General features: G+C 49.1%; 1 protein-coding gene across 1 annotated transcript; it reads right to left on the reverse strand.

The window, feature by feature from the left end:
- Nucleotides 1-1,247: 1,247 nt before the first annotated feature.
- On the reverse strand, nucleotides 1,248-26,649 carry LOC140362683 (vascular endothelial growth factor C-like). The gene is made up of 8 exons (XM_072448839.1): nucleotides 25,813-26,649; nucleotides 14,286-14,493; nucleotides 14,034-14,224; nucleotides 13,376-13,503; nucleotides 13,212-13,315; nucleotides 12,952-13,086; nucleotides 12,668-12,869; nucleotides 1,248-1,387 (listed from the first exon to the last, which is right to left on the reverse strand). Exons 1-8 carry the CDS (start codon nucleotides 26,038-26,040, stop codon nucleotides 1,276-1,278), a joined length of 1,308 nt encoding a protein of 435 aa, XP_072304940.1. The 5' UTR covers nucleotides 26,041-26,649; the 3' UTR covers nucleotides 1,248-1,275.
- Between the last annotated feature and the right edge of the window lie 503 nt (nucleotides 26,650-27,152).

Consider the following 27,152-nt stretch of genomic DNA (forward strand, 5'->3'; position numbering starts at 1 on the left):
CACATTTGTAGAATTCTGTCATTGTAATTGTCTCATCACCCGACGCACTAGGAAGGACAAAGACGACCTTGAGATGACCTCTGCTTTTCTTCACTGATATATTTTATTACGGCAGACGGACAGAGGCCATGGGAATATTCTCACCTTATTAATGAAGTGCTGAAACTGCTGATAAATCAAGAAATGTGCCAAAATATATCATTCTATACAGTTTAGTTTAAAAAAAAGTGAACCATATCTTTTGAGAAAAACGTATAACCTTAATATTGCAGTAACAATCAATCAATTACAACAAATAATCTTTGCAAGGCAATGTTTCAGTTTCCATTAAATACAGCATTTAACAATCACAAGTTTTAAATAAAATATATTTACATTTCAAATGTAATTTGATGATCACAGGCCTTAAAAAGCAGCGTCAAGGAATGTTTCCTTCAGAAGAGTAAAAACACATGATTGTACTTGGATGTTTCAACACACAGTAGGACATGCAGGACATGTAGGACATGCAGGACATGTAGGACATGCAGGACATGCAGGACATGCAGTGACATGTAGGACATGCAGTGACATGTAGGACATGCAGTGACATGTAGGACATGCAGGACATGTAGGACATGCAGGACATGTAGGACATGCAGTGACATGCAGGACATGTAGGACATGCAGGACATGTAGGACATGCAGTGACATGCAGGACATGTAGGACATGCAGTGACATGTAGGACATGCAGTGACATGTAGGACATGCAGTGACATGTAGGACATGCAGGACATGTAGGACATGCAGTGACATGCAGGACATGTAGGACATGCAGTGACATGCAGGACATGTAGGACATGCAGGACATGTAGTGACATCATGTGACACTCCCATTTCTCCTCTGCCTGGAGCTTCTTCCATGTGGTCTGGTGAAAGTATGGAGTGTGCTCTGTTATTATCTTATTCCACTTTCCGTTTGGTGCTGCCATGTGGGCTCAGCGTCCTGCTCCAACACGCCGCAGTGAGCCTCCTCTGATTGGCCGGTGCCTTTTACACCGCCCCCAGGTATCACGCTGCTTCCAGTCGCCACTGTGGTATTTACACCGGTGCATCACATATGGGTCTTTCCCAGTCTGAATCCGTTTATCACTTTGTGCAGTCGCATCCTCCACTGGCACGTGATTGGTCAGTTCCACTCTGGCCTCATGTAGTTGGGGATGCACTGGCACACGTGATTGGTCAGTTCCACTCTGGCCTCATGTAGTTGGGGATGCACTGGCACACGTGATTGGTCAGTTCCACTCTGGCCTCATGTAGTTGGGGATGCACTGGCACACGTGATGGCTGTAGTAAAATCCCGCCTGGCACGGTCGTCTGGGCTTTCTGCACGGGAGCCTGTAACAGCTGCAGAGCAAACACAGGTCATGGTCAAATCACACAAAATAAGACACTAAAATAGATCTATCGGTGTGTGATCCTCATTCGTCGCAGATTGAGAATGACTCTTGGATGAGTCGAAACGTCTTGTTTTATTCTAAAACTGAGTCCAGATGAAACAACTGAACCTTTTTCTACACATCAATCATTTTATATTTGTAAAATGGATTTCTAATCCGGTTTGGGGACCACAGGATCTCATCTCTGCTGTTTGCAGACGATGTTGTCCTGATGGCTCCATCAAACCTGGACCTGCAACATGCACTGGGACGAGAGGGAAGCGTCTGGGGATGAGAATCAGCTCCAAATCCGAGGTCATGATTCTCAAGAGGAAAAAGGTGTCTTGCCCTCTCCAGGTGGGTGGGGTCCTTGCCCCAAGTGGAGGAGTTCAAGTATCTCGGGGTCTTGATGGAGCGTGAGATCGACAGTTGGATCGGTGCAGCGGCTGCAGTGATGCAGTCGCTGCATCGACTGTTGTGGTAAAGAAGGAGCTGAGTCCAAAGACAAAGCTCTCGATTTACCGGTCACTCTACGTTCTGACCTCACCTATGGTCATGAGCTTTGGGTAGTGACTGAAAGAACAAGATCGCGGATACAAGCGATCGAAATGAGTTTCCTCCGCCGTGTGGCTGGGCGCTCCCTTAGAGATAAGATGAGGAGCTCAGTCACACGGGGGGAGCTCGGAGTAGAGCCGCTGCTCCTCCAGCTGAGGTGGCTCGGGCATCTGTCCCGGAGCCTCCTGGGCGCCTCCCTGAGGAGGTGTTTCAGGCATGTCCCACCGGGAAGAGGCCCCGGGGAAGACCCAGGACACGCTGGAGAGACTATGTCTCTCGGCTGGCCTGGGAACGCCTCGGGATCCCCCCGGAGGAGTTAGAGGAAGTGTCTGGGGAGAAGGAAGTCTGGGAGTCCCTGCTCAGACTGCTGCCCCCGTGACCCGGCCCCGGATAAAGCGGCAGAAAATGGATGGATGGATGGATCTCTAATCTGCCATTTTGGGGCAAAGTCCTTGAAAAGGTTGTTTACCAACAGCTCACAGATTTCCTCTTAATAAACAACTTATTTGATGTTTTTCAGTCAGGTTTTAGACCTCATCACACTGAGACTGCTCTTGTCAAGGTGACAAATGACATCCTCCTGAACACTGTCACGGGCAAAGCCTCAGTCTTAATTCTGTTAGATCTGATGCTGCTTTTGACACTGTCCATCAGCTTTTTACCATCTAAAAAACATTGCCAAAACCAGATTTAGAGAGACTTATCCATGCGTTTGTCTGCAGTAGATAACGGCCGCTCACTGGTCTCTCCAAACGAGCTGTAAAACAGCTGCAGTACATCCAGAACGCTGCTGCTCGGGTCCTGACTAGAATCAGGAAGTACCATCACATTAGTCCTGTTCTCAGGTCTCTGCACTGCCCCCTGTGGCTCAGAGAAGAGACTTTAAAGCAGCTCTGCTTGTGTACAAGTCTCTCCATGGCCTAGCACTAAAGTACATCTCAGACATACTGACATATGAACCATCTCGGACTCTGAGGACCTCAGGGACCGGCCTCCTGCTGGTGCCAGAGTCAGGACTAAACATGGACCGGCCTCCTGCTGGTGCCAGAGTCAGGACTAAACATGGAGCGGCCTCCTGCTTGTGCCAGAGTCAGGACTAAACATGCAGCGGCCTCCTGCTGGTGCCAGAGTCATGACTAAACATGGACCGGCCTCCTGCTGGTGCCAGAGTCAGGACTAAACATGGAGCGGCCTCCTGCTGGTGCCAGAGTCAGGACTAAACATGGACCGGCCTCCTGCTGGTGCCAGAGTCAGGACTAAACATGGACCGGCCTCCTGCTGGTGCCAGAGTCAGGACTAAACATGGACCGGCCTCCTGCTGGTGCCTGAGTCAGGACTAAACATGGAGCGGCCTCCTGCTGGTGCCAGAGTCAGGACTAAACATGGAGCGGCCTCCTGCTGGTGCCAGAGTCAGGACTAAACATGGACCGGCCTCCTGCTGGTGCCAGAGTCAGGACTAAACATGGACCGGCCTCCTGCTGGTGCCCAGAGTCAGGACAAAACATGGGGAATCTGCGTTTCAGTTTTATGCAGCTAAAATCTGGAACATTCTTCCTGAAGATGTGAGACAGGCTTCTACTCTGACAATGTTCAAATCTAAGATAAAAACAGTTTTTTTTCGCTGTGTTTGACTGAAAGGATTTGTTTCTTTGCACTCTTCTCTTTTGTTTGTGATTTTATTAGTTTAGACAATCAGTTGGATTGATTTAAAAAGGAGTTGGACTCTGAAAACACGTTACCCTTTGTGGCTAGGTGTTTTTTTTTATGAAAAAAAATATTTAGTTAATTTTATTGTATTTCTGTTTCTGTAATTTCTTTGTGATTTGAATGCATTTTTCCTGCTGTGAAGCTTTGAATTGCCTTGTGTATGAAATGTGCACTACAAATAAACTTGCCTTGCACAAACTGTACACCTCGTATTTCCACAGATCATGTGACATGACAACTCTGCATATATATAGCTGCATATATAGTTACATATAGTTACACATATAGTTACATATATCGGATCAATGCTGAATTGTACAGCCTCTTTCAGCATCAACAGCTGGTACTCTAGTTGGTGCCCTCAAAACAACGTAGTCTTTGTTGATAACTGGAGTGTGTTTTGAGGAAAGCCCGGGCTCATACGCAGGGATGGCCCCTCCCACTTCGGAGGGTTCATCCCTATTAGTTCAGAATCTGACCGATAGTCTTAGTGGCCTGAAGTGACCATCTAGGGATGAGCCCCAGGCGCAGCGCAGCAGTGTAAGACGTTCCTCTGTCGCTGAACTCCCACCGTAGTTATAGCTGGAGCCTTTAATATCCACGTGAACATGAGTGATGACTCTCTCAGTAATGCCTTCAGCGCCTTGTTAGACAGCATTGGTTTCACTCAGAATGTAAATAAAGCGACTCACACTCATAAGAACACTCTGGATCTTGTCCTAACGTATGGAACAGAGATTAGTGACCTCATTGTCCTCCCTCAAAACCCTATATTGTCAGATCATTTCATAATTACCTTTCAGTTTATTCTTAAAGATCATCCAGTCCCACAAAATAAAGTTATAATGAAAAGGACAATATCTGAAAAATATATCTCAAAATTCAAAGAAATAAGATAAGATAAGATAAGATATTCCTTTATTGTCCCACATGGGGAAATTTCATTGATGCAACGCAGGAAGATACAGAGGTAGATCCAGAAGAACAGATCACTTATAGGAAGTCTGAAAAACACTTTCAGTAGAAGATCTCCTATAAACAAAAAACTCCCATTACCCAAACAAGGAATGGAGGGGAAAAAATAATAAAGATAAAAATAAATAAATACATAAAAACACATTGCACATGAATCACGACAGTAATTGCACATATGACAGAATTGCACATGGTTAGGTCAGTATTGCGAGTGTTCAGGACTAACAGTGTTTGTTATAAAGTCTGACAGCAGCAGGAAGGAAAGATCTACGAAACCTTTCCTTCACACATCGAGGGTGGATCAGTCTCTCACTGAAGCTGCTCTCCAGAGCGGACAGAGTGTCCTGCAGGGGACAGAGTGTCCTGCAGGGGGCGACACTCATAGTCCAGCATAGATGTGAATCTAGCCAGGACCCTTCTGTCCCCCACCTCCTGCACCGAGTCCAGAGCGCAGCCCAGGACGGAGCTGGACTTCTTGATGAATTTGTCCAGTCTCTTCCTCTCCCTCTCTGTGATCATCAGGTGGGACGTGAGAGCCACCGGCCTGAAGCTGTTGAGGTCTTTGGCGCGTGGTGTCTTGGGCACAGATACCAGACAGGAGGTCTTCAGACCTGTGGTACCACCCTCAGCTTCAGGCTCAAGTTGAAGACATGCTCCATAACTCTACACAGTTCATCTGCAGGACTTAAGGAGCCTGGGGCTGATGCCTCAGGTCCTGCTGCCTTCCTCACTTTAATCCTCTTCAGCTCACTCCTCACCTGTGCTGCTGTGACAGTCAGTGGTTGGCAGGGGGACTGTGTGCTGGGGGGATGGGTGAGTCCAGGCGAAGTGGGGTGCTGATGGTCCGGGGCGCAGAAGTGAAGAGGAACGGATGCAGGGCATTGTCCAGCTGTGGAAGAGGGAGCATGCAGCTGTGCAGGGGGAGGGGTCTGTGCAGGGGGAGGGGCGGGTGACCGATCAAATCTCAAGAAGTGAGCATTTAAATCATTCAACCACTGTAGATCCCCCTCTGTCTGGGCAGGGGGGATTTTGAAGCCCGAGATGGTTTTCAGGCTCCTCCACACTCCCTGAATGTTCTTCTGCTGCAGCTGCTCCTCCATCCTCCTCCTGTAGCCGGCCTCAGCCTGCCTGATCTTCCTCCTCAGCTCCTTCTGCACAGTCCTCAGCTCCTCCTTGTTCCCTGACCTGAAGGCTCTCTTCTTCTCCTTCAGCAGAGCCTTCAGTGCACGGTTAATCCATGGCTTGTTGTTTGGGAAACACCGCACCGTCCGGGAGGGAACAATGTTCTCAAAACAGAAGTTGATGTAGTCCGTGATGCACTCTGTGATGGTGTTGATGTCCTCCCCATGTGGGTCATAAAGCTCAGTCCAGACAGTGGTGCTGAAGCAGTCCCTCAGAGCCTCCTCGCTCTCAGCAGACCACATCCTCACCTCACGGGACACCACAGGCTGCCTGCGCACGATGGGTTCATACACAGGCCTCAGATGTACAAGGTTGTGGTCCGAGCTGCCCAGGGGAGGGAGGGGGGAAGAAGAATAAGCCTCCTTGGTGTTGGCAAAAAACAAGTCCAATGTTCTATTGTCTCTGGTGGGGCAGGTAACATACTGGGTGTATGTTGGTAGAACAGAAGAGGGAGAAGCGTGGTTAAAGTCACCAGAGACGAGGAAGAGAGCCTGTGGATGCTGTGTTTGCAGCTACAAGTGCAGGAGAGCAGTGCTTCACAAGCATATTCAGCATTGGCAGACGGGGCCACATAGACTGTGATCAAAATCACATGTGAGAACTCCAGATAATATGGCCTCATGCCAAGAGCCAATAGTTCAATATCCTTGTTACATAGCTGCTGCTTCACTGTGCAGTGTTCGGGTTTGCACCAGCTCGTGTTCACATACACAGCCAGACCTCCACCTCTTTTCTTCAGACCTCCACCTCTCTGTCCGCCCGCAGCAGATGAAAATTGTCCAAACCTACAATAGAGTCTCTGTGAAAATCAAGACGCTGCTGTCCCTATAAATCCTCTGGGACTGCATGAGGCTCGCTATTTCCGTAATTTTATTTTGAAGGGACCTCACGTTACCCATGACTACGGCAGGAACCGGCTTTCTGTTTCCTCCTCTCTTCTCTCGAAGTTTACGTCCAGCCCGTCCGCTTCTCTGCGTTTTCCTTAGGATGTCCGCCGGGATAACGTGAAGATCTCCGGGTAAGACGACTGTTCTCCGCAGTTTCATGAGTTCTTCCTTTGTGTAAACATGCACCGGCGCCGGCCGGGGGGCGCGGGGGGGCCGGGGGGCTCGGAGCCGAGGCACATCGCGACGACACGACGAAAACACTCAATCCAGCCGAACAAAGTCAAAACAAGTTGAATTAAAGCGATTCCAGTGCGTGTCCCGATCGTTCATGAAGTTCCTCTTTTATATAAACGTGTACCGCGGCACACCGTACGTCAGCTACGGCCAGAGGGCGCGGGGGGCCGGGGGCTAGCTCGGAGCTAGCGTACATCACGACGACATGACAAAAAACACTCAATATTCCAGCCGAACAAAGTCGAAAACAGTTGAATTAAAAACGATTCCAGCGCGTGTCCCTATTGTACAGTAAAATAGAAAAAAATATTTACAAAATACAGAAGATAAAGCACAATAAGTGTGAAAAAAGTGTGAGAAAAAAGCGGAGCGTTTACATCGGGCTGCCAGCTGTACCAGCGCCTAACCCTAACCCTAATAGAAGCAAGATTCATTGACATGTCATGTGATCATGTCATTTGATAATGTCATGTGATCATGTCATTTGATCATGTCATTTGATCATGTCATGTGATCTGCTGAGAACAGTTTTAGTCCCAGTTTAAGTGATCAATTTGTCGACTTGACCATAAATTCCCTGAAGTCTGCTCTTGATGCTGCAGCGCCGTTAAAACAGAAGGTCAATAGGTCAAAACGCGCCCCTATCAGCAGCTCTGTGTGAGGCCCAAACCAGAGACTATTCACATCTAATAGAAGTCAACTAAAGTAACACGCTGTAGCCATGGTAACAAACTGTCATAGCAGTAGAGCCCTCACTCCCAGCTTCTTCTCAGCTCTGATGATTTCCTCCTATTTTTTAATAATAAAATAAAAACAATCAGAGATAAATTAGATGAAATTACCCCCGCTATTAGCCCTGAACTAGCCCAAGCTGTAAATCTAACGTCCCATATAAATCCACCTGTAAACTTAGAAAGGTTCACAGCTGTTGATCAAGCAGAGATAACTTCAGCCATTATGTCCTCTAAAAGCTCAACTTGTGTCCTAGACCCCATTCCAAGCTCCTCAAAGACATTCTTCCCCTAATTATAGACCCTATTCTTAATATAATAAATACTTCACTCGAAAGTGGCTATGTTCCACATCCTTCAAACATGACGTCATTAAACCTCTTCTGAAAAAGACTCATCTCGATCCTGGTTCTGACCTCAACGTTTGACACCATTGACCACAACATTCTACTGCAGAGGTTAGAATGTGTTGTAGGTGTCAGAGGCCCCGCCCTCAGCTAATAATTAGCTGCTTCACTTCCATCTGCAGTGATGTAGTCGCTGCATCGACTGTTGTGGTAAAGAAGGAGCTGAGTCCAAAGACAAAGTTCTGGATTTACCGGTCACTCTACGTTCTGACCTCACCTAAGGTCATGAGCCATGTGACTTTCCTGAAGTCCACGATCATCTCCACTGTTTTCTGGGCGTTGAACTCCAGGTTGTTCCCGCTGCACCAGCCGCTCCACCTCCTGTAACAGACCCATCTCCGTCTGAGATGAGCCCGATGAGGGTGGTGTCGTCATGGTGATGAGGGCGGTGTCGTCATGGCGATGAGGGTGGTGTCGTCATGGTGATGAGGGCGGTGTCGTCATGGTGATGAGGGTGGTGTCGTCATGGTGATGAGGGCGGTGTCGTCATGGCGATGAGGGTGGTGTCGTCATGGTGATGAGGGCGGTGTCGTCATGGTGATGAGGGTGGTGTCGTCATGGTGATGAGGGTGGTGTCGTCATGGTGATGAGGGCGGTGTCGTCATGGCGATGAGGGCGGTGTCGTCATGGTGATGAGGGCGGTGTCGTCATGGTGATGAGGGTGGTGTCGTCATGGTGATGAGGGTGGTGTCGTCATGGCGATGAGGGTGGTGTCGTGGCGATGAGGGTGGTGTCGTCATGGTGATGAGGGTGGTGTCGTGGTGATGAGGGTGGTGTTGTCATGGCGATGAGGGTGGTGTCGTGGCAATGAGGGTGGTGTCGTCATGGTGATGAGGGTGGTGTCGTCATGGTGATGAGGGTGGTGTCGTCATGATGATGAGGGTGGTGTCGTCATGGCGATGAGGGTGGTGTCGTCATGGCGATGAGGGCGGTGTCGTCATGGTGATGAGGGCGGTGTCGTCATGGCGATGAGGGCGGTGTCGTCATGGCGATGAGGGCGGTGTCGTCATGGTGATGAGGGCGGTGTCGTCATGGCGATGAGGGTGGTGTCGTCATGGCGATGAGGGTGGTGTCGTCATGGCGATGAGGGTGGTGTCGTCATGGCGATGAGGGCGGTGTCGTCATGGCGATGAGGGCGGTGTCGTCATGGTGATGAGGGTGGTGTCGTCATGGCGATGAGGGTGGTGTCGTGGCGATGAGGGTGTCATCATGGTGATGAGGGTGGTGTTGTCATGGCGATGAGGGTGGTGTCGTGGTGATGAGGGTGGTGTTGTCATGGCGATGAGGGTGGTGTCGTGGCAATGAGGGTGGTGTCGTCATGGTGATGAGGGCGGTGTCGTCATGGCGATGAGGGTGGTGTCGTCATGGTGATGAGGGTGGTGTTGTCATGGTGATGAGGGCGGTGTCGTCATGGTGATGAGGGTGGTGTCGTCATGGTGATGAGGGTGGTGTCGTCATGGCGATGAGGGTGGTGTCGTGGCGATGAGGGTGGTGTCGTCATGGTGATGAGGGCGGTGTCTTCATGGTGATGAGGGCGGTGTCGTCATGGCGATGAGGGCGGTGTCGTCATGGTGATGAGGGTGGTGTCGTCATGGTGATGAGGGTGGTGTCGTGGCGATGAGGGTGGTGTCGTCATGGTGATGAGGGTGGTGTCGTGGTGATGAGGGTGGTGTTGTCATGGTGATGAGGGTGTTGTCGTCATGGTGATGAGGGTGGTGTCGTCATGGTGATGAGGGTGGTGTCGTCATGGTGATGAGGGTGGTGTCGTCATGATGATGAGGGTGGTGTCGTCATGGCGATGAGGGTGGTGTCGTCATGGCGATGAGGGCGGTGTCGTCATGGTGATGAGGGCGGTGTCGTCATGGCGATGAGGGTGGTGTCGTCATGGCGATGAGGGCGGTGTCGTCATGGCGATGAGGGTGGTGTCGTCATGGTGATGAGGGTGGTGTCGTCATGATGATGAGGGTGGTGTCGTCATGGCGATGAGGGTGGTGTCGTCATGGCGATGAGGGCGGTGTCGTCATGGTGATGAGGGTGGTGTCGTCATGGCGATGAGGGTGGTGTCGTCATGGCGATGAGGGCGGTGTCGTCATGGTGATGAGGGCGGTGTCGTCATGGCGATGGGGGAGGTGTCGTCATGGCGATGAGGGCGGTGTCGTCATGGTGATGAGGGCGGTGTCGTCATGGCGATGAGGGCGGTGTCGTCATGGTGATGAGGGCGGTGTCGTCATGGTGATGAGGGCGGTGTCGTCATGGTGATGAGGGCGGTGTCGTCATGGCGATGAGGGTGGTGTCGTGGCGATGAGGGTGGTGTTGTCATGGCGATGAGGGTGGTGTCGTGGTGATGAGGGTGGTGTTGTCATGGCGATGAGGGTGGTGTCGTGGCAATGAGGGTGGTGTCGTCATGGTGATGAGGGTGGTGTCGTCATGGTGATGAGGGCGGTGTCGTCATGGCGATGAGGGTGGTGTCGTCATGGTGATGAGGGTGGTGTCGTCATGGTGATGAGGGCGGTGTCGTCATGGTGATGAGGGTGGTGTCGTCATGGTGATGAGGGTGGTGTCGTCATGGCGATGAGGGTGGTGTCGTGGCGATGAGGGTGGTGTCGTCATGGTGATGAGGGTGGTGTCGTGGTGATGAGGGTGGTGTCGTCATGGCGATGAGGGTGGTGTCGTGGCAATGAGGGTGGTGTCGTCATGGTGATGAGAGTGTTGTCGTCATGGCGATGAGGGTGGTGTCGTCATGTGATGAGGGTGGTGTCGTCATGGCGATGAGGGTGGTGTCGTGGCAATGAGGGTGGTGTCGTCATGGTGATGAGGGTGTTGTCGTCATGGCGATGAGGGTGGTGTCGTCATGGTGATGAGGGTGTTGTCGTCATGGTGATGAGGGTGGTGTCGTCCGCAAACTTAATCAGTTTTACAGAGTTGTGGCTGGAGGTGCAGCAGTTTGTCACAGGGAGAAGAGCAGGGGAGAAAGTACACAGCCCTGTGGAGCTCCTGTGCTGATGGTCCAAGTGTCTGAGACATTCTTCTCCAGCCGCACACACTGCCTCTGATCCATCAGTATCTGGGGTGAAGGAAGTCTGGGAGTCCCTGCTTGGACTGCTGCCCCCGCGACCCGCCCCGGATAAGCGGAAGAAGATGGAGTATTTTATATTTCATTTCACTCGCAAATCTGTTCATTGCCTTCATTTCCCACTTCACCGCCGGGAGTGGGACAGGCTCATCGATGACCTGGAGAAGCGGTCTCTACTCCACATAAACGGTTCTTCATCTGCCTGGAAGAACTGGTTCTCCTCCTGAAGAACTGGTTCTCCTCCTGAAGAACTGGTTCTCCTCCTGTAGAACTGGTTCTCCTCCTGAAGAACTGGTTCTCCTCCTGAAGAACTGGTTCTCCTCCTGAAGAACTGGTTCTCCTCCTGTAGAACTGGTTCTCCTCCTGAAGAACTGGTTCTCCTCCTGAAGAACTGGTTCTCCTCCTGAAGAACTGGTTCTCCTCCTGAGTGGCTCCAGCTCCACTGTCTCTCTCGCGTCCCCTTGTCCGTCTGAGGGAGTCAGATCCCCCTTCACTGTGGAACTCTTGGCGGATAAGGAGGGAAGGACATCGTCTCTTGTCCCTATGAACATTGTTTTTTATCCGGTTTTCACTGTCGCCCTCCGAGACAACCGCTGTTGTGATTTTGAATTGAAATATATAGCTGCATAAAGCCTACTGGACCACATTAACATATTTAGTTACATAGATGTGTGCACTTATCTCCTTTCATAGAAGGAAATACAATTTCCTCATTGCTATTGCATTAAATGCAATAATAATGACGTCTCCTTCTCTAATCCAGTCCACAAAACATGGACATAATGCCTTATTAAAGTTCAGTTATGGGATTGAATGTATAGGAGTGGTTTAATATTTGTCAGAAAACATCCTTTTTAGTCATATAATCGTGATCTTGAACTTTCCCACATTTTAAACTATGTTTTGGTTGAATTGGACTTTGTATGTCAGCGTTTACAGTGCTTTAATATGTCTGCTCACAGTCACCAAGTTCGGCTCTGGGGGCGGAGCCACTGCACGCTGCTGTGGGAATCGCAACATGCATGAAATGTGTACACAACATGGCTGCGCATTAGGAAGGACTAAACTCCTTAAAAGGCTGGGAGACCAAAGCGGGCGGAAAAAGTAAGTTGATCATTTTTGACTGTGGAATGTTTGACATGGCCATTGAGAGTTCTTCTCTTTTTAGCTTCTGTTTTATTACATATGTGCCGGGAAAGTAGCTGTGCCAATGATTTATGACTTTGTGACTTTATGCTAGGCATAATTCTTGTTTATAGAAAAGAAGAAGCAGCTTCAAACTTTGCACCCTAAATTGGAAAGGTCACTAAAGGGTGACTAAACGGTCTCCAGTTACAGTATGTGGCTCATTGCAGCCAAATGAGTGTGTGACTGTCCCTGCTGGGGTAATGCAGGTTGACAAAAAAGGATAAGGTGTGATCTCATTCCAACCAACTATATTGGTTGGGAATTGGTATATATATGTACATGTATTTATTTCAAATGTGGCTGACCCACCTGCAGGTGTTGGGGTTGAACCTCTTGCCCTGTCGTAGACAGGTCTGTGGGCTCTCTCTGCACTGACACAGACACGTGTCAGGGTTCAGTGGCTGGTTCCCAGGGCAGGTCGTATCGCACACACAACCACACAGATCCTCGTCCCATCTCTGTCCAGGAGGGCACCACTTTCCCTCTCCTGGACCTTCACACTGACATTCACCTGTAAAAAAAAAAAAAAAGATGACTAAGGTTAAAGAATTTGAATAGGAGAAATAACTGCGCAATGGCCGTGTGTCCCTTACAGCTGTCATGGTCCAGTTTCCTGCCTAGGTCGCAGCTGGCTTCTGTCAGGCCGTTACGACACACACACTCACAGGTTGACTCCTCCAAAACTCTGTTTGGCCCACAAAGAGCCAGCAAGCTGGAGTCCAGAGCCTCTGAGCAGGATTGAAAGAACATATTAGTTACAGTTTTATAGATGTACCTCTCCAAATGTATCAAAAGATTTGACCCTACAGTAAATTTAGGACAGTGACTTAAGGTAAAACATGCTTCTTCCTACCTGCCTCTCGTTGGGAGTAGTTGATTGTGTCCATTGAGACACACATACAGCTGACAGGGTCCCACAGCAGGCCTGCAGCACAGGGAGTGTCAGGCGGGGAACACCTACAAACATATGCAATTAAAATATGAAAGGTCAAAACATAAATACACCGTCTTACTCACAGGTGATCCGTGGCTCTTCTTATGATGCTGTGCAGAGGCCTCTTGGATAAACATTCGCATGAAGTGTGGTTGACAAAGGTTACCATGACAACAGCCCTTTCCATGCGGGGTGGGGTTAGCTCCATCAGCTGAAGAGAGGAGATGTAACGTATATAAGTGCTATTGTTTATTTTGTGCATATGGCATAGTCCTTTACATTTTTTGCCCTTTTTCTCATCTATCAACCAAGACTAAGATCTAACCTGCCTCTAATTTATTTTGATGCAGCCTGGGCATACGGTAAACCACACAGTGATCATTTTTGCAAAGCTATTTGCTATCAAAAGGGACATATTATGTTAAAGGTACTCTAACGAGCTTTTAATTATAAAGTAACTGTGTTCTTTCATCATTAACTAATTGAGTGTCCTGCAGAAATGTCAGTTTTCACATGCTCCTTCTCTTCGCCCACTGCTCTGTACTTAGTTATAATAATTCAAAGTAATCAAAAATGTTACGTATTCTTTCTACCAATAAAACATGCAAGTGAAAATCTGGTGCTTATACTGTAAAATGAATGAATGGAACGCACCACAACAGACAATATGTTCACTTACACTCATTAAAATGTTATAATATTATAAATGATCTTTTGGCTAATCGGGTCATTACAACTCACTGTTTTATTGACCAGTGAGTGGCTTGTGTTTGTGCAGTAGAAGGCTTCAGTGTTGCAGCATCCTCCACAGCGGTGCAGAGCCACACATCGAGGGAGGTAGAGCTGGCTTGTAGAGTCTGGGTATTCTTTGGAAACCTCTACACACACTTCTCTGGGCTGACATGAAGTCCTCTGGATCTCTTCAAGGATCACTGCGATAGAAACATGCTGTAGCAGCCTAATTCACATCAACAAGTAGATTATTTCTTTTACCTCCTAACGTTCCATCAAATTTATAAACCGGTTCTGAACGCCACAGTTCTTCATCATCAGACTGGAGTGGAGGAACCGCTGAGGAGAACGATGAGGGCCACGACTTCTTCCTTAGACATTGCTGCAACAGACTGTACTCAGGGAGCAGAAGCTGCAGCAGCTCATCCACACTGGTCACTGTGCTGAAATCATCTGTCTGAACAGGAGTCTGCAACCAGAGAGTCAGGGACAGAAATGTAGGCCTACATTAGTGTAACTTCTGTGACTGTGCTCACACACCACATCAATATTGAGACTAAACAGGGACCAAACCCAAGACCAGGACTAAACCAGAGCAAGTGTGAATGCTGCTGCTTAACTTAATATGGCAATTTACAACTTACATTCTATAGTTCAATAAGGAACTTACCTTATGTAAACTAGGCATCTGGATACTATAATAATGATAACGTGAAGTCACCTACGATACAGCTTACAAAAAGATTTTTACCACTTTCAAAAGTAAATTAACAAAGAGAAAATGGGAGCCATAACGTGGCCAAAATGCAGCAACCAATGAGAGAATCTGTGTCCAACGTCAAGGTCACAGAAAGTTCTGATAGGGCAGAGCTATCAACTTTATTTTGCCAAGAGACAGATTTATTGGAGGGCCAAGGCCTCTGGGCCGGAGTTGCACAACACGCCACTAACTAACCCTAACCCTAACCCTAACCCTAGCCCTAACCCTAACCCTAACCCTAACTAGCCCTAACCCTAACTAGCCCTAACCCTAACTAGCCCTAACCATAACCCTAACTAACCCTAACCCTAACCCTAACTAACCCTAACCCTAACTAGCCCTAACCCTAACCCTAACTAACCCTAACCCTAACCCTATTGGAGGGCCAAGGCCTCTGGGCCGGAGTTGCACAACACGCCACTAGCTAACCCTAACCCTAACCCTAACCCTAGCCCTAACCCTAACCCTAACCCTAACTAGCCCTAACCCTAACTAACCCTAACCCTAACTAGCCCTAACCCTAACCCTAACCATAACTAACCCTAACTAACCCTAACCCTAACCCTAACTAACCCTAACCCTAACCCTAACTAGCCCTAACCCTAACCCTAACTAACCCTAACCCTAACCCTATTGGAGGGCCAAGGCCTCTGGGCCGGAGTTGCACAACACGCCACTAACTAACCCTAACCCTAACCCTAACCTTAGCCCTAACCCTAACCCTAACTAGCCCTAACCCTAACCCTAACTAGCCCTAACCTAACTAGCCCTAACCCTAACCCTAACCCTAACCATAACTAACCCTAACTAACCCTAACCCTAACCCTAACTAGCCCTAACCCTAACCCTAACTAGCCCTAACCCTAACTAGCCCTAACCCTAACCCTAACCCTAACTAACCCTAACCCTAACTAACCCTAACCCTAACTAGCCCTAACCCTAACCCTAACCCTAACCCTAACCCTAACCCTAACTAACCCTAACCCTAACCCTAACTAACCCTAACCCTAACTAGCCCTAACCCTAACCCTAACTAGCCCTAACCCTAACTAGCCCTAACCCTAACCCTAACTAACCCTAACCCTAACTAACCCTAACCCTAACCCTATTGGAGGGCCAAGGCCTCTGGGCCGGAGTTGCACAACACGCCACTAACTAACCCTAACCCTAACCCTAGCCCTAACCCTAACCCTAACCCTAACCCTAACCCTAACCCTAACTAGCCCTAACCCTAACTAGCCCTAACCCTAACCCTAACTAGCCCTAACCCTAACCCTAACCCTAACCATAACTAACCCTAACTAACCCTAACCCTAACCCTAACTAACCCTAACTAGCCCTAACCCTAACCCTAACTAACCCTAACCCTAACCCTATTGGAGGGCCAAGGCCTCTGGGCCGGAGTTGCACAACACGCCACTAACTAACCCTAACCCTAACCCTAACCTTAGCCCTAACCCTAACCCTAACCCTAACCCTAACCCTAACTAGCCCTAACCCTAACTAGCCCTAACCCTAACCCTAACTAGCCCTAACCATAACCCTAACTAACCCTAACCCTAACTAACCCTAACCCTAACTAGCCCTAACCCTAACCCTAACTAACCCTAACCCTAACTAGCCCTAACCCTAACTAGCCCTAACCCTAACCCTAACTAACCCTAACCCTAACTAGCCCTAACTCTAACTAGCCCTAACCCTAACTAACCCTAACAACATTTTGAGTCACAGTGTTTCACTGTTTCACAAACTTGAGTTAAAACAGTAAAATAACTGAATAGATTTGGGTCAGAAATAACATACAACATGACTTATTAACATTGCTTTGATAACTGTCCAATCAAAACTGAATCAAAATTGAACTAGGACTAGAGCAGTGCCAATTAGGTCTGAACCACGTCTAACCCAGAATAAAAACAGGTCTAAAGCAGAATTAAACTAGGACTAAACCAAGACCAAGCCAGGTCTAAACCAGAACTAAACCAGAAAATATGATTTTGATTAAATTTTTTTCAGTAGTTTGACGATTGGTTGTAGGACGGATTAAATCACTTGGAGGGCCTGATTTGGCCCCCGGGCCTTACGTTGAATAGTCCTGCGATAGGGGTTGGTGCTATCAGTCATGCGACGCGCAAAAAATGCAGCACATTCTTTTCCCAGTGCCACTGTTTCTGAGATAACGTCACTCCTTCCTAATGTTTTTGCCAAACATCGAGGAGTTAAACAGATGATTGTGTTCGTGGTGCAGTCGACAAGTGACGGGAACAGACTATGCAAGATGCGAATGAAATGGAAATCGAGACATTGATTAGTGGTCCGCTTCCAAACATCGACAGGAAGATAATCAAGTTTAGCCACGCTCTGAGGCATTGGACTGGGCCGAATCAGGGCTTAAGATGGCTCCACTCACGCCCAATATAGCAAGATCAAGAGTTATATCATTATATCAACTCTTCCCTGCACAAGCCGACTACACCAACAAAAGCCCCACCACCCATCCCCCCTCGTCTTTCACCTGGTATCTTCATCTCCCTCTCCAGTCACTCATCCACCCTCTCCCCAGTAACACAGGGTCCCCCAGGGCTCAGTTCTCGGCCCCCTCCTCTTCATCTGCTATCTCTTCCCCCTCGGTCACATCCTCCGCCAACTCAACCTGGACTTCCACTGCTGACGACGCCCAGATCTACGTCACCACCAAATCCACCCAAAACCCTCCCCTCACCCACATCCAAACCCTCCCCTCACCCACACCCAAACCCTCCCCTCACCCACATCCAAACCCTCCCCTCACCCACACCCAAACCCTCCCCTCACCCACACCCAAACCCTCCCCTCACCCACATCCAATACCCTCCCCTCACCCACATCCAAACCCTCCCCTCACCCACATCCAAACCCTCCCCTCACCCACATCCAAACCCTCCCCTCACCCACACCCACACCCAAACCCTCCCCTCACCCACACCCAAACCCTCCCCTCACCCACACCCACACCCAAACCCTCCCCTCACCCACACCCAAACCCTCCCCTCACCCACATCCAAACCCTCCTCTCACCCACATCCAAACCCTCCCCTCACCCACACCCAAACCCTCCCCTCACCCACACCCACACCCAAACCCTCCCCTCACCCACACCCAAACCCTCCCCTCACCCACACCCACACCCAAACCCTCCCCTCACCCACATCCAAACCCCTCCCCTCAACCACACCCAAACCCTCCCCTCACCCACATCCAAACCCTCCCCTCACCCACACCCAAACCCTCCCCTCACCCACACCCAAACCCTCCCCTCACCCACATCCAATACCCTCCCCTCACCCACATCCAAACCCTCCCCTCACCCACACCCAAACCCTCCCCTCACCCACACCCAAACCCTCCCCTCACCCACATCCAAACCCTCCCCTCAACCACATCCAAACCCTCCTCTCACCCACATCCAAACCCTCCCCTCACCCACACCCAAACCCTCCCCTCACCCACACCCACACCCAAACCCTCCCCTCACCCACACCCAAACCCTCCCCTCACCCACATCCAAACCCTCCTCTCACCCACATCCAAACCCTCCCCTCACCCACACCCAAACCCTCCCCTCACCCACACCCACACCCAAACCCTCCCCTCACCCACACCCAAACCCTCCCCTCACCCACACCCACACCCAAACCCTCCCCTCACCCACATCCAAACCCCTCCCCTCAACCACACCCAAACCCTCCCCTCACCCACATCCAAACCCTCCCCTCACCCACACCCAAACCCTCCCCTCACCCACACCCAAACCCTCCCCTCACCCACATCCAAACCCTCCCCTCACCCACATCCAAACCCTCCCCTCACCCACACCCACACCCAAACCCTCCCCTCACCCACACCCAAACCCTCCCCTCACCCACACCCAAACCCTCCCCTCACCCACACCCACACCCAAACCCTCCCCTCACCCACACCCAAACCCTCCCCTCACCCACATCCAAACCCTCCTCTCACCCACATCCAAACCCTCCCCTCACCCACACCCAAACCCTCCCCTCACCCACACCCAAACCCTCCCCTCACCCACACCCACACCCACACCCAAACCCTCCCCTCACCCACATCCAAACCCTCCCCTCACCAACATCCAAACCCTCCCCTCACCCACATCCAAACCCTCCCCTCACCCACATCCAAACCCTCCCCTCAACCACATCCAAACCCTCCCCTCACCAACATCCAAACCCTCCCCTCACCCACATCCAAACCCTCCCCTCACCCACACCCACACCCACACCCAAACCCTCCCCTCACCCACACCCAAACCCTCCCCTCACCCACATCCAAACCCTCCCCTCACCCACACCCACATCCAAACCCTCCCCTCAACCACACCCAAACCCTCCCCTCAACCACATCCAAACCCTCCTCTCACCCACACCCAAACCCTCCCCTCAACCACACCCAAACCCTCCCCTCACCCACACCCAAACCCTCCCCTCACCCACACCCACACCCACACCCAAACCCTCCCCTCACCCACACCCAAACCCTCCCCTCACCCACATCCAAACCCTCCCCTCACCCACATCCAAACCCTCCCCTCACCCACATCCAAACCCCTCCCCTCACCCACATCCAAACCCTCCCCTCAACCACACCCAAACCCTCCCCTCACCCACATCCAAACCCTCCCCTCACCCACATCCAAACCCTCCCCTCAACCACATCCAAACCCTCCCCTCACCAACATCCAAACCCTCCCCTCACCCACATCCAAACCCTCCCCTCACCCACATCCAAACCCTCCCCTCACCCACATCCAAACCCTCCCCTCACCCACATCCAAACCCTCCCCTCAACCACATCCAAACCCTCCCCTCACCAACATCCAAACCCTCCCCTCACCCACATCCAAACCCTCCCCTCACCCACACCCACACCCAAACCCTCCCCTCACCCACACCCAAACCCTCCCCTCACCCACACCCAAACCCTCCCCTCACCCACACCCACACCCAAACCCTCCCCTCACCCACATCCAAACCCTCCCCTCAACCACATCCAAACCCTCCTCTCACCCACATCCAAACCCTCCCCTCACCCACACCCAAACCCTCCCCTCACCCACACCCACACCCAAACCCTCCCCTCACCCACACCCAAACCCTCCCCTCACCCACATCCAAACCCTCCCCTCACCCACATCCAAACCCTCACCCACATCCAATACCCTCCTCTCACCCACATCCAAACCCTCCCCTCACCCACACCCAAACCCTCCCCTCACCCACACCCAAACCCTCCCCTCACCCACACCCACACCCAAACCCTCCCCTCACCCACATCCAAACCCCTCCCCTCACCCACATCCAAACCCTCCCCTCAACCACACCCAAACCCTCCCCTCACCCACATCCAAACCCTCCCCTCACCCACATCCAAACCCTCCCCTCAACCACACCCAAACCCTCCCCTCACCCACATCCAAACCCTCCCCTCAACCACACCCAAACCCTCCCCTCACCCACATCCAAACCCTCCCCTCACCCACATCCAAACCCTCCCCTCAACCACATCCAAACCCTCCCCTCACCCACATTCACCGCTCACTGGTCTCTCCAAACGAGCTGTAAAACAGCTGCAGTACATCCAGAACGCTGCTGCTCGGGTCCTGACTAGAATCAGGAAGTACGATCACATTAGTCCTGTTCTCAGGTCTCTGCACTGCCCCCTGTGGCTCAGAGAAGAGACTTTAAAGCAGCTCTGCTTGTGTATAAGTCTCTCCATGGCCTAGCACCAAAGTACATCTCAGACATACTGACATATGAACCATCTCGGACTCTGAGGACCTCAGGGACCGGCCTCCTGCTGGTGCCAGAGTCAGGACTAAACATGGACCGGCCTCCTGCTGGTGCCAGAGTCAGGACTAAACATGGAGCGGCCTCCTGCTGGTGCCAGAGTCAGGACTAAACATGGAGCGGCCTCCTGCTGGTGCCCAGAGTCAGGACTAAACATGGAGCGGCCTCCTGCTGGTGCCAGAGTCAGGACTAAACATGGAGCGGCCTCCTGCTGGTGCCCAGAGTCAGGACTAAACATGGACCGGCCTCCTGCTGGTGCCAGAGTCAGGACTAAACATGGACCGGCCTCCTGCTGGTGCCAGAGTCAGGACTAAACATGGAGAATCTGTGTTTCAGTTTTATGCAGCTAAAATCTGGAACATTCTTCCTGAAGATGTGAGACAGGTTCTACTCTGACAATGTTCAAATCTAAGATAAAAACTGTTTTGTTTCAGCAGTGTTTGACTGAAATGATTTTTCTTTGCACTCTTCTCTTTTGTTTGTGATTTCATTAGTTTAGACAATCAGTTGGACTGATTTAAAAGGGATTTAAAAAGGAGTTGGACTCCGAAATCACGTTACCCTTTGTGGCTAGGTGTTTTTTTTAATTTTTATTTAGTTAATTTTATTGTATTTCTGTTTCTGTAATTTCTTGTGATTTGAATGCATTTTTCCTGCTGTGAAGCTTTGAATTGCCTTGTGTATGAAATGTGCTCTCTAAGCCGCTACTTTTTTCCCACACTTTGAACCCTGCCGGCCGATACAACAGTGCGTCTCATTTATAGATAACGGCTAACGGCCACCGGGGGGCACTCTAGCAGGAAGTGCAAGCATTCGATACACTGTTGAAGAAGACATCAGGGGAAACATTGTGTTTTCTATATTTTAAGCTTCAAGTGTTTTATTACAATCATACTCATATTCACAGAAAAAAAGAATCTAATGAGGAAGTGAATCTAGACAAGGCTGAACCACATGGAGCCACATGTGACGGCGGGCGACACTTTAGAACCTGCCCCATCGAAATGAGACTTTCTCGGCCCGACCCGACTCACCAAACAATCATTACCCTGGACCATATTTTTGTGTAATTATATCATGTATAATTCGACTAATCAGAAATTAGTGGAATTAATCCCTCAGCGTGGGGGACCACGGGTGCACCGCCAGAACCCCGGTTCAAAAGAGGCATCACTACCATTTGCATATGTGTAAATATCTCATGTTACAATGTGGGCACTTGCGGTTTATTGACACGCCCGTATATGTAGTTTGATTTTTTTCATACTTTCGCGTGGGCGGCTTTCATTCTGTATGTTTGTTGTTTCCGACCAGAGAGATTAAAAATATTCTAAAATTATCGACAGTAAGATCAATACAACCAACCCAATGGCATCAGAAGTATTACAGGCAGTATCAATACCTATGTGATGGCACTGAACCCAATCAAATGAAAAAAAGAAAGATTAGACATTATATATTTTCAAGAGACACATTCGAATGACATTGAACACCAAAAACAAAATTCTGTTGTATAAAAAATCCTTATATTCATCACCAAATAGTTTTTGAACAGTTTTGAAAGTAAGAATAAAGAGAGCAGATATGAACTGGTTAAAGGGAATATTAATGAAAGGTTTTCACTCTTTTGAATGCTCCACCAGGGGGCGATATCACTTTCCACGCTGATGTCATGGATTTGATTGTGAACCACTCTGAGGGAACCCTGACCTGTGGAAGAGACTGGAATCTTCACATTCAGCTACATTAGACGTGCGGAGCTCAAGAGGCTCTGGAGGAACAAGAAAAGAAGTTCAGTCTCTTGTTGAAGAAAATAGGATTGATTGACATATGGAGGGAAATAACCTAATAACCCTAAACCTGGTCTTTTCCCACCTCATGTCCTTCACCTCCCCCCTGCTGGACCCCCTGCTGGACCCCCTGATGGACCCCCTGCTGGACCCCCTGCTGGACCCCCTGCAGTTCACCTACAGAACCAACAGGTCTGTGGACGACACCATCAACCTGGCTCTCCACTTCACCTGCAGCACCTGGACTCCCCGGGAACCTACACCAGGATCATGTTTGTGGACTTCAGCTCTGCATCAACACCACCTCCTGCTCTGCTCCAGGACAAGCTCTCCCAGCTCAATGTGCCTGACTCCACCTGCAGGGGGAGCACTGGCTCCCGGTGACAAACTGCTGCACCTCCAGCCACGACGCCATGACGACACCACCCTCATCGCCATGACGACACCACCCTCATCGCCATGACGACACCACCCTCATGGGGTTCATCTCAGACGGGGATGAGTCTGTTACAGGAGGTGGAGCGGCTGGTGCAGCTGGAACAACCTGGAGTTCAACGCCCAGAAGACACAGCCCCCCCCTCACCATCTCAGACTCCCCCATCTCCACTGTGGACTCCCTCCTCTTTCTGTGGAGCTCCTGTGTTGATAGTCTGTGTGAGACATTCTTTCCCAGCCGCACGCACTGCCTCCGATCCGTCAGGAAGTCAGTGCTCCCCCTGCAGGTGGAGTCAGTGCTCTGCAGGTGGAGTCAGTGGTCCACCTGCAGGTGGAGTCAGTGGTCCACCTGCAGGTGGAGTCAGTGCTCCCCCTGCAGGTGGAGCCAGTGCTCCCCCTGCAGGTGGAGTCAGGCACGTTGAGCTGGGAGAGCTTGTCCTGGAGCAGAGCTGAAGTCCACAAACATGATCCTGGTGTAGGTTCCCGGGGAGTCCAGGTGCTGCAGGTGAAGTGGAGAGCCAGGTTGATGGTGTCGTCCACAGACCTGTTGGTTCTGTAGGTGAACTGCAGGGGGTCCAGCAGGGGGTCCAGCAGGGGGTCCAGCAGGGGTCCAGCAGGGGTCCAGCAGGGGGTCCAGCAGGGGTCCAGCAGGGGGTCCAGCAGGGGTTCCAGCAGGGGTCCAGCAGGGGTCCAGCAGGGGGTCCAGCAGGGGGGTCTATCAGGGGGGAGGTGAGGGACTAGAGGTGGGGGAGGACCAGGCGCTCAAATGACTTCATGACAGACGTCAGTGCCACAGGTCTGTAGTCATTAAGTCCAGTGATCCGGGGCTTCTTGGGGACAGGGACAATGATGGACGACTTGAAGCTGGGACATGGCATGACTCCAGGTGTTAAAAATGCCACTGAAGACAGGGGCCAGCTCGCCTGCACAGTGTCTTAAGGTGGCCGGAGTGACACCGTCTGGTCCAGCAGCTTTTCACGAGTTGGATTTTCAAAATAGTCTGTTTACATCCCTCCGGGTCGTGCGTAGCACGTCACTGGAGCGTCATCTCTGATCGGCTGCTGCGCCGCGTCTGCCGCAGAAAAGTTCAGCTTTGTTCAACTTTTCTGCGTCCAAAGTGCTCAACGCTCAAACGCCCGCGACGCTCAAAACGCAGGATTCATGCCGCAGAAAATGCCAAGACGCGCGTTTACATAGACTGAATGTAAACTGGGCGCTTTTGACGCCTTGGTGTGAACAGGGCTTAAATGTTGTGTACATTGTAAGTTTATTTAAATTTGTCTTATAGACTATTTTTATTCTATCCTATAACAGATTTAAATTGTTTTTCTTTTTGACTTATATAGGTTGTTTTATCATTTTATCATTGTTAATTGGCAATCTTTTCTGCCTATTTTGTTCAAAGACATACTTTCCTCAAAAACAGTATATACACATAGGGGAGTCCTCACATATATATATATATATATATATATATATATATATATATATATATATATATATATATATATATATATATATATATACACACACACATATATATATATATATATATATATATATGTTTTCTGTTCCTGCAGCAGTTCCTGCAGTTCCTGCGGTTAGTGTATATTAGGCCTGTAGTTCTCAAACCTTTCATACCAATGAAGTAAGATAGATAGATAGATAAGTACTTTTGCAGGCCTAGGTTGGGGCTGTGCCGGCTCTAAAAAGTTCTAACCAACTAAGTTACTAACTGAACAGAAAAAAGTGGATCAAATTGACTAATTCAAAAAACACTAGATCTGCAGAGAAGCCTGAGTCCCACTAGAAGTAGCTGGATTTTTCAGATGATTATCTCTGATTATTTATCCACATAACTGTTCTGACTCATTATCTTCTGTGATTTCAGGGTGTAAGCAGCCATCTTCCATGAGGTCATTGCTGTGGGACGATGAGATCATGATGGACAGAGCCTTGGGGTGTGTCTGTTAAATGTTACTGGCACATTCACATGAAATGAATGTCATATCAGCTGTCTCTGTACTGAAGGATGCTCCATCATAGCCACTGTACAGTTACTATACAGATGAATCAATCATCATAATCAACTTGTTATAATATCATCATCTGCTGATAAAACATGTTATAATGGATTTTCATTTCCAGTTACCTGAATCTGAGTTTTGAACACAATATTTATTCACAATAATTTTTCTTGTTAAGGTTTATGTGGGACCACTATGAGAGCAGGGTGAGACATGCAGGGAAATGGATGTGAATACTTTTTGCCCTAATGGACCAATAATGAATGCAGAATGACATGTATTTACATGTATGTGCTGGGTCAATAAGACCAGTATTAGAAATACAATGTACTAAACAATTGTATCTTTCAAACAAGGGTGGGAACCCTTGTTATTTATGATTATGTGAAAGGTTCGATGTGGAAAGCTTTAGTAAGTTAATCACCGTCAGTTATGAGTAATACTTGCGTTATAACCCAGAACACATGTAAGTCTCCTGTGAGGAACGCAAACTGTATTTACAGTAAGTCTGGAAATCCAGGCTATCACCATTCTACACAAATGAGAGAACCTACTATTATGTCATCAAACTGTGAGTGTTTTCATCATACAAACGCTCATTATTATTATGATTATTATTATTATGATGATGACATTTGCACAGGAACATAATTCTCACCAGTAACAACATTTCAAATCTGTTTCAAACTTGACGTAAAGCCACACTTTTGCATACATGTGTAACCAAATACAGTCTTTAATTTATCATATTATCTAGTCTCTTTTCATTTGTCGGACTGAAGGACTTTGTAACACCTGAAGAAGAATATAGTGTGTTGTATTGTGGGCACAAGCATTTGGCAAGTTGTACAGGTTGCATTTTACTTTTTACATATAAATAACAGAGTATTGACTATAAAGAGCCAAACAAAAAGTGAAGTCATGTCTCACCTGGGTGTCCATGGCTCCTCCTTGGTAATAGTCTGTATAGTCTTGTCCTAAGCACAAGCCGCTGCTGTTAAGGATCCATAGGAGCAACGCTTGTATCCACATAGTGAGCTGATGGATGTGAATGGAATTACTGATGCATGTAATGTACAGGAACAGGAGAAACAGAGTGAGGTGGAAGCAGGGAGGAGCAGCAGGGTATCCTAGACCGGGCAGACATCCTCTCTTCATTCTACCCTGGGACAAAGTTGCTATTCCGGCGCAGGTTTTTTGAATTTGGGAAAAGGGCTGAATAAAACATGTTGAGAAAATGGCTTTGGTTTGGAACAGAGATGCGTTTGTGTTGTGAGCAGCTACTTCCTCTGCTTTTAATATGTGTGCATCGTCCCAGTTGCTTTGTAGGTCAGGTGTCTGGCTTCAAAGACAGGAGCAGCAGGAGCAGGGTGTATTTTCTGCTCTTGAATCATGGACGTCTTGAGCTTGTCCTTGACATTAAATTGAATCTATTTTTTAAACCTTAACTTATCCTCTTGTCACTGTGTCTTTCAAACATGTGCACGTCCTTGCTCTCCTTATCTATATTGTTTTTCCTCATACACTGGCAGCACTAAGCCCTCTCTGTCCAGGGCAAAGCCAAATGCACCGCTTTTTGAAGGACCTCCTTTTTGGCTCTTAAATCTGGCAAAACTTTCCTGTTGGACTCTTGGAGAGGCACCGTAGAGAAAAAGAAAAGCCTTATCGCAATTCCCAAATCCAAAAGGGGTTTCCAAATCTTGTCTGATTAGATTCCAATCCAAACACATGTGGTTGTAGGATTGCGCTCCGTCTGCGTCCTGTCTGGTGAATGAGAAAAAAGACACAAATGGGGTTGTACTAAGTCGTGGGCGGAGTCTTGTGTGTGTATTGTGGATCATTTTGCCTTATAGACTCTCACTACATCATGTTACAGAATGTATTTTTGTACAGTGCTTGTAGAGACGGTTACAGTTTGTAGCAAAGTAAATTGAACTGCTTGGGCTTATTGTCTTATTGGTTGTTTTTTATTTTCTGCTCCAATTACAGATTTTACAATAAAACATATCTGACACTTTTCAGTTCTTCCTTTTTTCTGTTCCCAGAACGTGCAAACTTTGGACTCCTCTAACTTGACATACCTCCCTAACCATGCCCCCAGGCTGTATGTCTTTGTGTCGCACAGGAAAAAGTGAACAGCTCAAATTTAGCCCTAACTTGGATGTTACTTCTTCCTGGGAACACTAAGGTGAATAAGAAAGGAAGCAACAGACGTAGGAGACAAAGGTGTGTCTGAGAAATGCTGGAATGACAAAACATCCGATTTGTGA

The sequence above is a fragment of the Eucyclogobius newberryi genome, unplaced genomic scaffold, assembly GCF_026437365.1.
Source record: "Eucyclogobius newberryi isolate DKJ021-1_F unplaced genomic scaffold, fEucNew1.0.hap1 SCAF_1, whole genome shotgun sequence".
NCBI classification, from domain to species: Eukaryota; Metazoa; Chordata; class Actinopteri; order Gobiiformes; family Gobiidae; genus Eucyclogobius; species Eucyclogobius newberryi.